The following is a 16,999-nucleotide window of genomic DNA, read 5'->3' on the forward strand; positions in this document are numbered from 1 at the left end:
ACCCGTTTTTCAACGAAAACAGGGTTCATGGTGTACACCACGAACCGTCTTTTTGTTGCTGATCGGTTTTTGTGGGGGTTGAAAAAAAACCCGTAAATACCCGTAGAATTGTGGTAAAACATCGGTGTATGACCCGATTGGTGTTGAGTGAATAATCCTTGGTATTTGACCTGGATGCAAAGCGCTGAGCAACCAAGATTTGAAAACCCGGCGCTAGTCCGTGTTCTTCGTATACGGAATCTCTGTGATCTTACAAATCACCGGATGCATACTGGTTGTCCACCGGTCGAAGATCATCAAGGAGGATCTTTTTGGTTACCATCATTAATGAAGACGATTCATTATGGCAATACCCGTCAAACAGCGGAAGAACTCTACCTTTCAAATTAAGAAAGAAGACCTTTCATTTGATTCACTCGCATTCATAAGACTATTGGTTTTTGAACGTGAATTCCATCTCTCATTTCCCTTGTATAAGGACGAATCAACACTTGTCCCCGAGAACAAAAGCTTGTCTCTGATCAACTCGTCCAAATCAACATCGATGAAACGGACCAGCGGTGGTTTAGACCAATGTGATTACATCTTGAAATAATCTTCCAGTGGTTGATCTGATTCATATGTTTCAACTTAGGCTTTGTCAAAGAAGATGCTGCCTTCACATGTCTTGCCTGTCCCTCGAGCCGGTCAATGAAAGCAAACTCCACAAAAAAGCACAGCCAATCGCCTAAGCATATAAAAAACTACAATATATGGCTGGCTCAAAAAGCAGCAACCAAGGCCGCAACAGCTAGTTCACAGAAGAATGTTGAGGATGAAGCCAACTCTTCAAGTCAAGACGATCAAGTACCATATATTGGTGATTTTGGTGATTTTGAGATCGATGAAGATATTGAAGAGCGCCGAAAAGAGCTGATTGATCTCTGGACCAAGGACTATACTAACATTTTCAACACGCCAGTGCACAGCCCAAACAGCAGTGAAGCTACCTCTCTTGTGGCTAGTGTCCACGGCAGCGAAGATATTGGTGATGATGAAAATCAATCTGAATGTGACAATCAGTTTAACCGTGATGACACTGTTGATCAGGATGAATCTTCTTGGGATCCATTCTCAAGTCTTGAGGCACGTTTGTATTTTTGTCAATCAGCTGTTCTTGCTACTGACTTGAATTACTGGTTCAGCAAATTGTCGGTACCCTTCTCTTAGGATCAACAAGGACTACATTATCTTTGTTGGAATATGAGCGTATTCGCTTTTTGTTTAGCTTACTTGGGTCAAAGATTCCAGAATATAAGACCATTCAGGACCTCCGCCCACGACTGAAGAAGAGATTCGACTTCAATGTTTGTGAAAGTCTCAGTGCACTGCACAAACCTTGCTTTGGTTTGCAAGTCAAGGAGATTTTGACGCAGGCAAGCACTTGAGATGAATTCACCAAAAATCTGATATGTAGATTGATGAGACTTCAAATTGTTTTCAGGAAATTGGAAATCCCTACGTCGCAGAAGTCCTTGAGTTCATACCCGAACTTCCAGATCCAACTTCAAAAGTTTATTGCCTTTCTCAATCAAAGAAGTGGCGCGAGGAGCTTGATCCTGACTTGAGAGTGCAAATTATTGAAAAAGATAGCATTCATTTCTATTTGTATGAACCAGTTCAACTACAAGACGAGAGGCTTGTAGTTCCTCTATATTTTTATAAATCTGGTCAAGATATCTTTGCAAAATGTGTCTCTGCGTTCCAAAAGTTTGTAAAAGAAGGTAGTTCAACAAGAATACAAACAGAATTCCCGTATGTTTCCACATTTGATTCTCCATTGTTTACAACAATCAACGTCAACAAATTCTGGAGGACGTTTGACGGAATAAAATTTCGAAATGGTCAATCAATGAAAGATCACTGTGGTGACGTCATGTATGGTGAATGCTCTCACATCTCTAACCACAGGCCTCAGTCATCGCATTGATTATTTGATTTTGCAGCTAAAAAAGAAGGAACCTATGTCAAAGGGCCATTAATCAACCCATGGCGAAAAAAAGCAGATGGTCGCATCATTCGTCATATGCCTTTGGTACTATATTGTGATGATCTTTCCGGCAACGTGTCAAAAAAATGGAATAAGCATATTGCTTTTTACTTTACCTTGGCCGGTCTACCTCCGAAAATGGCAAATCAAGAATACAATTGTCATTTCTTGACCACGTCAAACACAGCAGATGCCTTAGAGTTGGCAGATCCTCTCATTGACGAATTGAAGTACGCTCATCTCTGAAACTTGACACACAAATTATTCTTGCTGACATATGCCAACAGCGACCTGATGACAGAGGGTTTTGTGGCCTATGATCACAAGTCTCAATCAGAAGTCCTTGTTATGGCGACAGTACTCTGTCATCTAGGAGACTCTCCCATGCACGCGGAGGTTACCAACACCATGAACCCAACCAGCTCCCTTTCACCTTGTCGAGTTTGTCACCTGAAGGTAAAGTCTCTTATGGAAAAACGTTCAAAGAAGTATGTATGTGATTTTGTGGGTATAGACAAAACTGGAGAGCGGGTAGGTTTTACCTTTGGCTATAAATGGATGGTAAAATAACTTAACCTACCATTTTTGGTTCTAATCTTAGGCATCTCTTCCCAAACGCGATTGGACAGCAACAATCAAGGGGACAAAGGAACTTTGGGAAATAGCTCAGCTTCCTGGAAAAAATTCACAATTTGACACGAAATCATCATCCTTCGGCATCCGAGACACTCAAAATGCCCCATTTGTCAAACAAGCTCAAGATTTACATCGAAATTCAAAGATCCCTAAAGAAGATATAGCTCATATGTGTCGCGAACTGAATGAGCAGTTTGGAGAACGGTTGTTCAATCCGTTTTTGCGTTTAAAAGGTTCATGTCAATCACCTTCTTTCTAATTGATGTCTTGCATGTATCTCATCATTAACTATCATTCTTCTCATCAGGCTTTGATGGACATCGTGATACCCCAGTCGAGGTCTTACACGTCGCTCTATTAGGGGTTTCTAAGTACTTCCTACGACATCAAATGGCCAAATTCACCTCTGCCGAGAAGGAAACAATCTGGGGCCGTTGGAGGTCATTTAATACTTCTGGTCTGAATATTCCACCTATCCAGCCAAAAAGTATGATCCAGCATTTTCAGAGTCTCACTGGAAAAGAGTTCCGAGTAGTATTACAGGCTGCACCTTTCATATTCTTTGAAAGTACATTATCTGACGAGGAACGTGAAGCATGGAAAGCATTGGCGCACCTTGCTCCTTATATATTTCAGACAGAGATTTCAAACATGGATGTCTATATCAAGGAACTCGATCACCTAATTCAGAAATTTTTGAAGACTGTTGTACAGCTTTTGGCTCAATGGTGCAATAAGCCAAAGTTTCATATGCTGATACATCTGTGCGATTCAATTCGCCGTTTCGGTCCTCCTTGTCTATTTGCAACTGAAAACTTTGAATCCTACAATGGAAATACTCGAAATTCATCAATCCACTCAAATCATTTAAGTCCAGGTCGCGACATTGCAAATTCCTTCAACAGCTATAAACTTATAAGGGCCTTGACTGCTGGAACAAAATTATATGATAAACAATTGAAAACATACATTCATGCAGGCTCAAAAGTACAAGAGCTATTTCGTGAGAATAAGCTATTCCAAAAAGCATTAGTATTCAACGCTTCATGGAACCAACCTAACCAAATCGAGATTGGAAGTAAGAGAAGTCATGTTTTTCCTCAGCAATATCAGCTGTGAACGTTCTTTCTAACATTGTGTGTTGATTTAAATTGTGTTTTTAATGAAATGATAATTTCTGATGTTGATTATAGAGAAGAAAGTATTACAACCACCAAATCCATGCGAACTGATCCCAAATAAAATACTCGATGCATTCAGTGCAAAGGACTGGAAAGTCCTAGAATCCATAACTTTGAAGAATCGACAAAGAGTGACTGAAAATGCTTTTGTCTCACTTAAAAACAACGAATCTCTCAATGGAACAATTGTCTGTGTTCAACAAATTTGGGGCACAGGAGCTTGTGCGGAACAGCAAACAATTATCAAAGCCACACGTTGTCAATTGGGCCAGGTTAGTAGCTTTTATGGAATGCGCGAGATCAAGGAAAACAATGCCGCTATTTGGATCATTGTTTGGGTGAGTAAATGCTGTGTTCTACAAGCTACATATATATTAACTCATACCTCTGAGCATACAGGACATTGACAGGATCCTCAACGTCCAACACAATTGCCATCAAAGCAAATGTAGTGTTGACAAGGTTCGACCAATTATGGTTGAACGTCGGGTGTCCAAAGGCCTGGAATTCGCAGTGGTTCACGAGCCCACAAAGGACTACATTATTAATGCAGGCGCCTTCTATTCTGCCAAGCTTCATCGTTCTGCGGGTAAGATGACCTTTGAGGATCCCAATCCGAGTGATTGGGTCAATATAGTGCAAATAGGCCTTTCAAATTGGGAAGACACTGTAAAAAAAAAAGACGAAATCAAGGAGAAGCAACGCCAAAGGGAAAGAGATAAGTTAGTGAACCAAACAGGTCAACCTCCGGCGAAGAGAAGCAGAACTAGGAAAAACCCACAGTCACAGGCTCAACCACAAGGCGGCCCATCAAATTCTCAATTAATTGCAAGTTATTTATCAAGCTCTTGACCTTCACAAATGCCTTGATAGTGAAGGAAGTGCGAAAGACGTTGGTTTTGAAGGACTTTTGTTGAGATTTTTATTTTGTAATTTAAAGAAAACTGAAATGATATACATTTATAACATGGTCAAGTGGAGAGAAACTTCGTGAGTTATGCCACAATGAAGATCCTTACAAAATGAACAAAATGGGTTCATTTCTATGGCACACTGCCTTTAAACAAACATCCATTGAATGCCATTGAAATTGAATAAGACAAGGCCAAAAATGGGTTCATTTCTATGGCACACTGCCTTTGAACAAACGTCCATTGAATGTCATTGAAATTGAATAAGACAAGGCCAAAAATGGGTTCATTTCTATGGCACACTGCCTTTGAACAAACGTCCATTGACCATCATTAAATAAGACCACAAAATGAACAAATGGGTTCATTTCTATGGCACACTGCCTTTGAACAAACGTCCATTGACCATCATGGAATTAAGTAAGACAAGGTGACAAGATTGAATGATTGAATGATTGAATGATTGAATGAGCTGTTAGGTGGCGAAATTGAATATGGAATTGTTGAAGGTGGAAAAATCGAATGCGCTGCTAGGTGGGGAAATTGAATATGGAACAAATTCAGGAGACTGAGCCCCTTTGAAGCTTGTCTATTTATATCAATCTAGGTAAAAGCACATGTTGCTTTCAAAAGGAAGCAAGCTGCTTTTCAAAAGCAACAGACAGGTGCTTTTGAAAAGTGTTCTTGAAAGCAACAGATGCTTTTGAAAAGCTGTGCACTTCTTTTGAAAAGTATGAGCTGGTTTTGTGCTCATGAGCTGGTTTTGTGCTCATGAGCTGGTTTTGAAAAGCCAGAGTCTTGGAAATTAACGCACAACATATTCTGAGATTCACAAAAGAAGCCATTTTATGGCTTCATCAACACATTGACTTTCTATCTTTGAAATTGACAGAGTAAATGAGATTGAAGGCGTGCAGAGAGCCAATCTCATGAAAAAATAAGGGCCATGTCATCATTTCAGTGTGTCACAGATGAATGACAAGTTGGACCGATCTTCATTTTGATTTTAATTTGAAGTGTTCAACTTTCAATTTGCTTTTGAGCATCCCGAATTCATCCTTCACCTCACCAATCCTTCCGCCATGCCTCAAAGCAAAGGCAATCGGTACACCCCTTATAAGCGAGCCACAACTGCGCAGGTCAACCCTCAAGATCAGGGCCAAAGAGGTCACAGTTGTCCTCAAGCTTCTGGAAGTCAAGTTCACCGGGGTTCTCAATCTTCTGGAAGTCAAACCAACCGTTCTGCACAAGCTTCCAAAAACACAGTCAAGCATACTGTTACTAGTCTGAAGAAGGGCCAGACCAAACTCCAGTCGAACAAGGACACCAATCCCTTCGGACATACTTCAACTGTTTCAAAGAAGGGCAAGACCAAACGCCAGCCAACCACAGACACCGAAGACTCTCAGCAAGGCTCTTGCAAATCTCCAGTCCAATCCAACAACATGATATAGATATGTTGAATGGTGATGCTGATTTCAACAATGGAAATCAACATTCTCGCGGAAATAGTGAAGAAGAACATGGAAATCAATTTCATGAAGAAGATGAAGCTGTAAATTGAACTCAAAGTGATGATCAAGAACCTAGCCAACATATGAGTAGAGTAAAAGGTAAGTCTTCGATATCTTATATCAAGTCAAGGAAATATACTGATATTTTTTTGATCAAGCAAAAGGACATGCAGATGTCGTAGGATCACCACCAACTGATGATGATGGGGGGCTTGATTTATTAGCTTCTCGCATGTCAGGTTTGAAACTACAATCATTCAATAGAATTATCAATCGCTTCAAACTTGATGAAGAGCATACAGCCATGGGGCGCCACCTTTGCAACGTAAGTCAGAAGAAGAACTTCAACCACATTTTATTGATACTCTTGTTTTCCAGGTCACTTCGCCCGAGGATCAATTTCACACTATCATGATAACAATGCTATCGCTTCATGAAGAATTGGAAAATTTATATGGCCAAATGAATGAAGCTGAGAAGGCCCCAGAACCCAGTCAAAAAAAACGCGCTAGTTCTAAGCCCACCCCTTGGAAAGATGAAGACCATAGCGACCTCAAGGTAATGTTGCGTGATTCTCCTTTTCATATTAGCCTTTACTGACTTGTTTGTCTCTGTCTCTATCTCAAATATGACTTGTTGATCCATGTCAGGATGCTGTGCGTACTTGGGCATGGAGAACAATAGGGCGGTTCAAGAAGGGCTTTTACAGCCCTTTTTTATATTTTACATCTTGTTCGGGGTCTGTAAATTTTAAGTAAAATTTTAAGGTCGTGAACCACCTTTAGAGGTGGTTCACGGTTTGGCGATCTCGTAATCGGCCTTTAAATTTTTTAAATTCTGTCCCTGAATTTCCAAAAGACAGGGACAATTGAGCCGAAAAAAAGAATTACTTACATTCTTTCTTTTTTTTGTTCCTGGATTCTGACAATTTTTGGTCAAGAAAGGACCTCGTTTTCTCGTATTTGTTTTTCTCGATGGCTTCCTCTTTCATTAACAAAAATTCTGTACAAAAACACAAGAAAACAAAAAAGAAAACAAAGCCAAAAAAAGAACGGTTGGGACTGTGTTCCTGAATTTACAAAGCTGTAAAATGTAAGTTTACAGCATTCGCCGCTTTGCGATCAAGCTTTTTAAGGATTGAGCAACCTTAAAAAGACTGATCGCGACTCGGCGACCACGTTGCTCGCGGTTCTCTTCTTGAACCGCCCTAATCATGGACGGCGATATTCAAGCATACACTGCTAAGAAAGACAGCAACAACATTCTTCTTCCCTTGTCTTTATTTGAAAAAGTGATGGTGTGTTTTCATCCTTGAATTAACTTGCCTAAATCGATTGTACTGATGCACAGCGAGCCAGACTGGGATATTAACCGAATCAACCGAATGGAAAAAGCAACATTTACCACCCAAATTTGGAGTGGGCCCTGAACTTAAATCTGCTCGTGCATTCACCACACTCGTGAATGATGTTTTAAAGCAGGTCAGAAAGGATTTTGAAACCATAGTCAGTCAATGCTTTCGTGATGTTTCTAGTTCATCATCTGAATCAAAAACAAACTTCTCCAGCTCATCACAAATGTTAAATTTCCGGACCGAGTCGCCCCACCTGTTGACGCGAGCGTACCCAAACTCAATTCTATCATTATCAAAGTAAGTTTTTTGATGGTCATCTTGCTGTGTCAATCAGATTAAAAACAACACTTATATTCGTTTACATAGCTTTACCAAAAGAAACACTCTTATGTTGGTGGTAAACTCCTTGCAGAGACTGATATCATCAAGCAAACGGATCACCTCCAAAGGACTCGGTATTCATGGCTGGTCCGTATTTTCATTTGATCTTGTAATGAATTATGAATCAATCTGATTTTTGATCCGTTTTCTTCACTCACTGCTCAGAGAGTGCTGGCCGTCCACTGGGGGATGAACCTTTCAAAGTATGCTCCCAAGACTTTGTGGAATGTTATAGATGACAAATTGGATGACTTACGTTCAGAAAGTCGACGATACCGTTATGCGTAAGTTTTTCCTTGTGTTTGACCAAATGGCTTCAAAATCATACCTGAATACCATGTGTCTTATATTCTAGATTCTTTGCATTGTGCCTACAACGCGACTGTAAACGAATCAATGGTAAAAAGAACTTTGCACAACTGAAGACTTCAACCAGTTTTTCTTTGCCAACGGAGGAGGAAATAGAGCACGAGATCCACAATTTAGATGAAACACATGGGCAGGAGGTTTTACCAAATGAGGAATTCTTTGCGTCTGATCATGAAGAAGCACCTGATGATTCAGAATCAGAAGAATTGGAATGAATTCTTGATATAATGATTGCCTTGTTTTGCATTGTCTGTATATCTCAGCAATGACTTTCAGTTGTTTCCTCAACGGTTGTTTTTCTTGCTCTCATTTCCTTCATTCTCATTTTTCTCATTGTAGATACGCTATGAACTCTGTCTAAAACTTTGTATCATCAGGATTTTGTATTGACATTTCAAGTGGACTGAAATTTAAGTGTATAAAGCTTTTGTGTACATTCCTTTGCCTCTTGAGCATAACCCTGAGAACCAAAACAAAATCACAGCAATCATATAATTTTCAAGGCCAAGTGCAGAACCGGTCAAAACCGGTTTGGAAACCGGTCATAACTGGTTTGGCAACCGGTTTTCAAAAATTGGACAAAAACCGGTTTTACAGAGTGCGGTTCTGACGAGAAGTCCACCAGCCATGAATTACCGTTTCCCAACCGGTGTGAAACACCGGTTGGGAAACCGTTAGGGGGGGTTCGTGGTGTAGTTTACACCAACTTAACTAAAGTCCCCCGGACACTCTACACTAGGAGGGGACTTATGTTAAGTTGGACTTGGTTGACTCTTTGCTTATGTTGCTTTACAGATGTTACGATCAGGGTTGAACAACCTCCACAAAACGATTTGAACAATCCTCTCTCCAACAAATCTAATCGATCAAAGACAGTTGTGCAACAAAAAATGATATAAGAATATTTGATAAAAATTCAATTCATTCACTTCAAAAACATATGGCTACTTGATTCATTGGAAAAGTTCATCATTGTGATGGTATGCACAAGGTTCTCAAGGAGTTCGATTGTTGGGCCCAATATAAGTCCTTCAATTTTTCATCCAATTTGCTGAAGCAAGTGATTCCGCATCAACAAGTTTCCACACTTCCGCGCCAGTCCCTAAAAAGGACCGCAACAAAAGCTTACCACTGAACCGACGTTCCAAGGGATCTCGTCCATCAACCATTGTGTTTCGGAGGTAGGCCCCTCCGGCAGATGTCCAACTTGCTTAGGACTGGACGTACAGCCTCTCAATCAATATTGAGATCTACACATGCCGATGTGAGGCCATTAGCCTCGCACCGAAGAATCAAAGTGCTCACAACCCCAAACTTTGGGTCGAATCTACGTTCTACCTCTCGGATGCAGTATGTTCTTGTGGAAGGAAAGACCACACACCGAAGGAAATTCAATACAATGTATGCGAGGTTTCTATCCTTCAAATGAATAAAAAATGCAGTGACCAACTGCCGAAATGTCCATCGATCCATTATGGACTCCGTCACTTGGATGAACGAAGCAACTTCGAATGAACATTCGGAGTTGATCATCAGGAGAAGATATCTTATCATCAGGTTATGAATCCTCTAAATTGTCTTCTCGTATTGTTCATTTTCACCTTTCTGCTCGGAAACATCTTATTCTCGATTCGCATCCGTATTTGCCTTTTTCCTATCAAAGCATCCTTATAAGGACTCTTAATATCAACTGATATATTGTGGTTAGATTGTGCTGTCCGATAGGCATATGGTTGCAAAACAATTGGAACACACGATGAATCTACTGTATCTTCAGTATAATCCAATCAGTTTTGAAGAGTGAAAAGACTTCTTGGGTCCATGGGCTGAGCAGGAGAAAAGGGAGTACCTCTACGCGGGGAGCTAGCAAATAACCAATTGAGCCCATAAAACCTGGACTTCCATCACAGGTTTCTGCCATTCCAAAAGCGTCTAAAGGCTCAGAATACCCCAGTGAATCCATTCTACCTGGTTGCTCTGGATCCTCGAGATGATTGTAAAAGAGTGATAGTCCACGAGCTGGTCATTTAATTGGATAAAGAACTCCCCAATGCTCAACCCTCCCCAAAACTGCATTGCGGAGCTTTTGGATAAGTCCACGCACATTCCTTTTGACCATTGACTCAGACATATATATGTGTCAGTTTACCTCTTAATTTGCGGAATCTTCAACGAAAATCCTTTGGACTCTCAAATAGGACCCATCACTCAGTGGGGTTTTATGCCTGAGCAGTCGAATGCTCTAATAGGTTGGAAACTGGAGTTTTCATTCCCGAAAAATACGAGAGCTAACCATGAGCTGCATCAATCTTGGCTTCGTGGCGCTATTGCTTTTGGGAAATTGATCATCATGGGCCAAAAGCTCATCAGTCTATGGTCACGAAAGAGATGATCCACATTCAACCGCCCTGAAGATATGCTGTACCATGATATTTCTCCAAGTATGCTTGACTCGAACCAAGGATAAACAAAATGTACTGGGGCTGTCTGGATTATCCTTTGTACTTTAAATGCACCAGGCATTTTGCGATCTATATCATAAGCCACTTCATTAAGGTTTCTTGCATATTTTCTCAGCTATTGAATCGTTTTATAGAGTGATCAGGTGTTCACGTGAGATGTCTGCAAAAGTCAATATTTTCCAGGAAATTATTGATCATTTTTTCGCGATGAGCCAGACAGATTATGATACATAGACGGTGCTGCTTTTCTGATTTACCTACTGCAAAGGAATAAATGCTGCCATCCCTTCCGATAATGTTCCTCTATCGAAGTCAATGCAACAATCAGGAATCTGGCTTCCTCTGTAGTACAAATCTTTCCCAAACTTTATTAAATGATGAAGGTGTGCCACGTCCCTTTCAACAATTCTGAGCTTAAATATGCGAGCATTACATTTCTGAGCATTTTTAAAAGTCGACCCATACACTTTGACCAATATGGAATAATTCACGCGGATCAGCATTACTTGTGGCCTTGATATAAAGACCCCCTTCAAATTCGAAACTCAAATCACTCCCAACACACATCCAACTTCAATTCACTACCTTGATTTCAACGCTCCACTTTTACATATCATCATCTGAATCTATAAATCATCATGCCTTCAACGAACATCATCGCTCAGCCACTCAATTCTAAGTCCAATGACCCTTCCCTGCAAATCTCTGATTCTAATTCTCCTGCTGTAGACGCTAACCCTGCCAACCTAATCCGATCACCGTCAGAGTTTCGGATCTTGAAAACCATTGGATCAGGTAGTTTTGGATCAGTTTGCAAAGCTAGAAGTAATTCTGATAAGAAAATTTATGCAATTAAGAAAATTCCCAAATATGATATGGAAGGGAGAACTCAAGAAAAGCTAATCATGAACGAAATTGACTTACTCATTGAACTCAATCACCCTTCAATCATTCAATGCTCTGGTTATTATATAAAGAATTTCGTTTTTCACATCGTTCTGGAATTAGCTGATGAAGGTGATCTACGTGAAAAGCTCGGACGAAAAGCTTTCCCGGAGAATCTGGCAAGAAGTTATATTTTAGAAGTGGCAAATGCACTGGAATATTTACATCAAAAACAAATCATTCACCGAGACGTAAAACTTTCAAATGTCCTCTTAACTTCCGATCATCAAATCAAACTAGCTGACTTTGGACTTGCATCGAAGGCTCCCTCGGGATTCGCATCTGGCAACTACGGGACGCCCTACATCAAGGCCCCGGAAGTGATCAATGGAGACGAATACACGAAGTGTATTGATTGGTGGGCTTTAGGTGTGATGCTGTACGAAATGGTAACCTGCAAAGAGCCTTTCCAAGAAGGTATGTTTTATTTTTTCTTGAACTGCCCCTTTTTTTAAAAAACCAATTTCTAGATACTGATTTTCTTTCTTTTATATCTTAATTAACAGTCGGTACTCAAACTTTAGAAGAAAGTATCAAACATGAAAAAGTTGAAATCCCAAAAACAATCTCCCCCGAATGTTCTGAAGTGATTTGTCGTCTATTGGAAAAAGATCCTGATCAAAGATTGAATTCTTTAGCTGAGCTTTTGAACACAGATTTCTTCAAGAAAGACATCAAGTTACCATAAAACATCATACATTGGCTGACATTCCTCAAAGCATTTCACTAAACTCATCATCAATCACACCCCTCCAATCTCAGTGAGTGAGTCAGGTACTCGGGTTCCAATTTTTACATTGTTGTAGATCAATTTTCTCTTGTATATACTTCGCTGTATCATCCTACTTAATTTTATAGAAAAGTGGAATAAATCATTCCGTACCCATACCGGTCACCTGCCGCAGTTAATAGACTCTTAATCTTAAGAATTGATTTTCAAATGTTTGCAAGATACTTCTTGCCCCTTGTTCAAACTTGAATCTCTCAGATATCTATAACTGTATCAAGGAACTTTTTGTCTTTACAATTGATCATAATGGAATTCGTCCAATGCTAGGTTTACAAATCTCATCTCTCTTCATACAAAAACCATCAATTCTCTTCACCAGATTTCATTATCTGTTTACATAGATACCTATGGCATCATTTTTCTCCCATAGAATAAAAGTGAGAACCATCCGTAATAGATCAAGCTAACTGAATAAGTCTAGCGTTGCATAAACATAAGATTCTACCATTGAAGATTTTGAAAGAAATTTGTGTTTTTTTCACACAAATCTTTACCATATATGTGAACTGTGAGTGATTAATGTTGTATGAAATACATCAGTATATATGGTTTTCCATTGATTTGTAAACTACTGCCCATTTGAGCGGAACACCTTTCATTACAAATCAGTCACAACAACACAGCATCACACCTTGACCTACCCAAATAAATGAGCAGGACAAGTGCAGTTAAATCTTATCACACCTTATCATCATAGAACATAAAATGATGATTAAATGTATGACAGAGGGATCCTCAAGAATGAGCCACATCCTGTACATCATAGTCTACTTTGGTCTATCTAGCTTTTTTAATTAGATTTAAAGACTTAGAAAATAGGAAAACCAGTTATTGACTATGCATGCCAAAGAAAGTGTCAGATTAATCACTGAGAAATTTGGAGAGATTAGTCATATAGGGCCTGGGCTTGATAAATCCAAATACCAAACTATATGTCACAGCAGGTTGGAAAAAGGACACCGGAGTGTTGTTTTTCAAAGTTTGCCTTCTTAGTTTACAGAGTATATCCATCATGATCTACTATGATGAAGATTGAGGCCCCATCTCAAGGTTGTAAGTTTGAGAAGTCTCCCAGAAGACAATATTCGGATGTACTCCATCAAAATATACATAATACATCTGTCCACCTACTTTTACTTCTCTCTCTTATTAGTTAGTTGATCTCATGCAGGTACACTGAGAATGAGATCCAAGTCATGACTAAGACATCAAGCTTTGCCCTCGAGACTCGCGAGGATGGGCAAGCATGAAACTTTGTTAAGTTTACACGTATCAGTTGATTAAACAAGAGACGGTGCTCTGAAAGCAGAATAATAATAATACAAATACATTTCACCACAAGTAAAAAAAGGTGATACAATAAAAGATGTTATCAAACTTTGATGAATGAGAAAGGAAAGGTAAAAGAAGTCTTAAAAGACTCGAGACAGAAAAAATCTTGAACGGATTTGATTGATTGATTGAGATAGACTTTATTCGACCAGCTTTTGATAATTGATGTATTTGAATACGATCAACGACTTCTCTTTTACAATAATCAAGAACCATCATCAACTCTTCTCTAAAAGAAATCCCTAAACCCAATCCGAATCCTAATCCAAGTCCAAAAGATCCAATGCAAAACTATGAAAAGAAATCCTCCTTAAAGTTCTTGATGAATTTCATTTAAGATTTGTGAAACTCTTAATCCGATTTGTTTTACTTTCTCTTTCTCCTTCTCTTTCTCTGAACCATGAGATTGAATACGTTGGAGAATAAGTGAATCAAATCGATCAGGATGATATAATAATAAACTAGATCTAATAATCTTTTTCTTTAAATTGAAATCTTCTATATCTTTAAATAAGAACTCTTTAATCGATGTGATGGTGAACCGATTGATTAAATCGATCTGTAAGTTAGTCTTAAATAAATCTTCTGATTCTTCTTCCAAAAAGATCGGCCATGGGATTTGATCAAATGAAAGGTTTGGGTTGATTGATTGCGATTGATCATCATCATGTTTTAAAGTTTGTAATGAATTAATCAAATTCCATTTAGTTTCATAACTTTCTTTATAGCTTTTCATCTTCATTTCTTTCCGTTTGCTTTCTTTTTCCATTCGATTCTTCATCTTTTCCTTACTCTTGATCTTCTCTTCTTCTCTCTTTAGTTTCCTTTTCACTTCTTCTTTCCTTTGCTTTTCTTCTTTTTCTTTTGCATTTAAATATTCTGTTCGATGACTTCTACTCCACATTCTCTTTCTAATATATTCATCATAATCTTCTCCTTCCATCCTAGATAGTGTAGTTTTATCAAGATCCTTTACTTGATGCTTTCCAAACTCATTAGATTTCCAACGTTTAGGTAAATACTGATCTTCTTCTAAAAGTCTTTCAAACCTAATCTCTTCTTCATCTCTTAAAGCATCTTTCAATCTATGTTGAAATTCTCTATGGTTTTGTAAAGGTATAGACAATAACCGATTAGCCATTTCTTCCGAACTAGTAGTCCAATTAATCACTAACTCCTCTCCTATTCCAATTTCTGAATCAGTTGCTTTCCCTTTCCCTTTTGCTTTAGATTCTTCAAAAGCTCTTCTTGAAGCTGTAGAAGAACCTGATGGATAAATATCGATCGATTCATCTTTTCTATAACCGTAAGGTGGTAGGGTAGGATCGATGGATGGAGATCTAGTGGTTTGTCTACGAGATCGTTTGTTCGGTTTCTTTTCATTCATCTTTTCATCTGTTCCAATCGGTTTCTTCATCCTTAATGTTCCTAAACCCATAATGAAAAAAACCTACTGAAATCAAAAAAAAGCAAAAGTTAATAATCTTATCACAAATCAATTTGATTCGTTGAAAGAAATGAATGAGTGTGAAGTAGATTTAAATTTTTCTTTCTTCAGATTAATTGATTATTATTGGCTAATCAAATCGATTTGTGTTTCGTCAGAACTATGACGATTTAAATTTAAAAATCTCAATAGCTCAAAGAACAAGGATGACGTGATTTTGGTTTCATCATGTGAATTGAAAAATAGAATGATTGAATGGTTTGATAAAGAGTCAAGTCACTTACGATTGATGAATTGATGAGAATGGTCAGTTGAGGAATCTTGAGGATGTGAATCGAATTTGAAAGATGAGATCAGACTGAAATCAAATTCAAATCGAATGCGTCTTTATAAATAGCCCCGAGGGATAGAGTCCGTTACATTGCACACGGTACCACGTACCCGAAACAAATCGAATCGAACCCGTGGGTGAATGCTTTCTGGTCGATCAGTTGTCTTCGATCAAAGAAACCATTCCAAACTGCTCAGCTTGATAATGTTCAAACCATCCAAACGATTAAGCACATCCAAACCCAACCCATCACCCAGACTAGACCACCTTAGTTTTCCAATCAACCTTACCAAACCACCCAACTTCAATTCATCATCAACAACTTCATCAACAACAATCTCAACTTCAACAATCCTTCATTTACATCAACTTTCAGCTTTAAAGCCACCAAAAGTGTCTACAATTCAATTCGATTCACTCAAATCAAACCTCCAAGAGATCTTAAAAATCATTAACACAATTCATGATTTCCCTGAACCAAAAAACCACCAATCAATTCAAGATTTAACTTTACATAGATTTAAATCGAATGATCGTGATCATCAACTTAATTGGAAAGATTTAATAACCATCCAACAAACCTTTTTAATTCGTAAATCAAAATCAATTCCAGGTCTTAATCGAAACCAAAACCTGAACTCAAAACCTCAAAGCGAACCTCACCGACTTACAGAACCCAGTTCAAATCATACCATCAAACGAAAAGGTCTTGGAACTTCTCCAAACCAAGAAAGCTTATACTATTATGTAAAAAAAACCTAACAATGAATGACTTAAAATCAAATTGTAAAAAACCAAATCATCTTACATTCTGTGAATATAAGAATCTTTAAAAGATAAAAAAATGAAACGATGATAGTCTTACCAAAAAAAATGTGTAGGTGTGTGTCAATTGAAGTGGTGGCTAGTATTGTCATTGTAGGCAATGTTTGAAAACCTCCTGCTAGATTTATAAACTCTCCTGTTCAATTTCCTGTTAGTGGTGTAGCCATATTACCTAGTGTAAATATTAGAAAAGAAATGGGGAGAAGAGGCATATAAAAAGAGACCAAATGAGTCTTTATAACCAACCAGTGATTTCTCTTGGAGATAACAAAACAAACAAAAAAGATTTTCTTCAAATTGTTAAATCTTTCTAAACCTGCTTTGAAAAAAGACTACCCTAAAAACACATACAAATACCTATCTTAAAAGTGTTGATATGTAATACAAAACCTCAACAAAAAAACCCTAAAAAGTCAATTAATATACTAAAATTAAGATTTCACAAACAAACAAAAAATCTGATCAAATAATAATACTTCAAAACAGAAACAG

The 16,999-nt window shown here is 38.4% G+C and overlaps 2 protein-coding genes across 2 annotated transcripts; one reads left to right on the top strand and one right to left on the bottom strand.

Moving 5' to 3' along the window:
- Positions 1-5,839: 5,839 nt before the first annotated feature.
- On the top strand, positions 5,840-6,211 carry MELLADRAFT_66774 (uncharacterized protein; the record flags this gene model as incomplete). Its single annotated transcript, XM_007414811.1, has 1 exon — positions 5,840-6,211. One exon carries the CDS (start codon positions 5,840-5,842, stop codon positions 6,209-6,211), a length of 372 nt encoding a protein of 123 aa, XP_007414873.1.
- An 8,003-nt stretch (positions 6,212-14,214) lies between these two features.
- On the bottom strand, positions 14,215-15,342 carry MELLADRAFT_66775 (uncharacterized protein; the record flags this gene model as incomplete). Its single annotated transcript, XM_007414900.1, has 1 exon — positions 14,215-15,342. The coding sequence occupies one exon, from the start codon at positions 15,340-15,342 to the stop codon at positions 14,215-14,217; it is 1,128 nt and encodes a 375-aa protein (XP_007414962.1).
- Between the last annotated feature and the right edge of the window lie 1,657 nt (positions 15,343-16,999).

The sequence above is a fragment of the Melampsora larici-populina genome, assembly GCF_000204055.1.
Source record: "Melampsora larici-populina 98AG31 unplaced genomic scaffold MELLAscaffold_46, whole genome shotgun sequence".
NCBI lineage: Eukaryota > Fungi > Basidiomycota > Pucciniomycetes > Pucciniales > Melampsoraceae > Melampsora > Melampsora laricis-populina.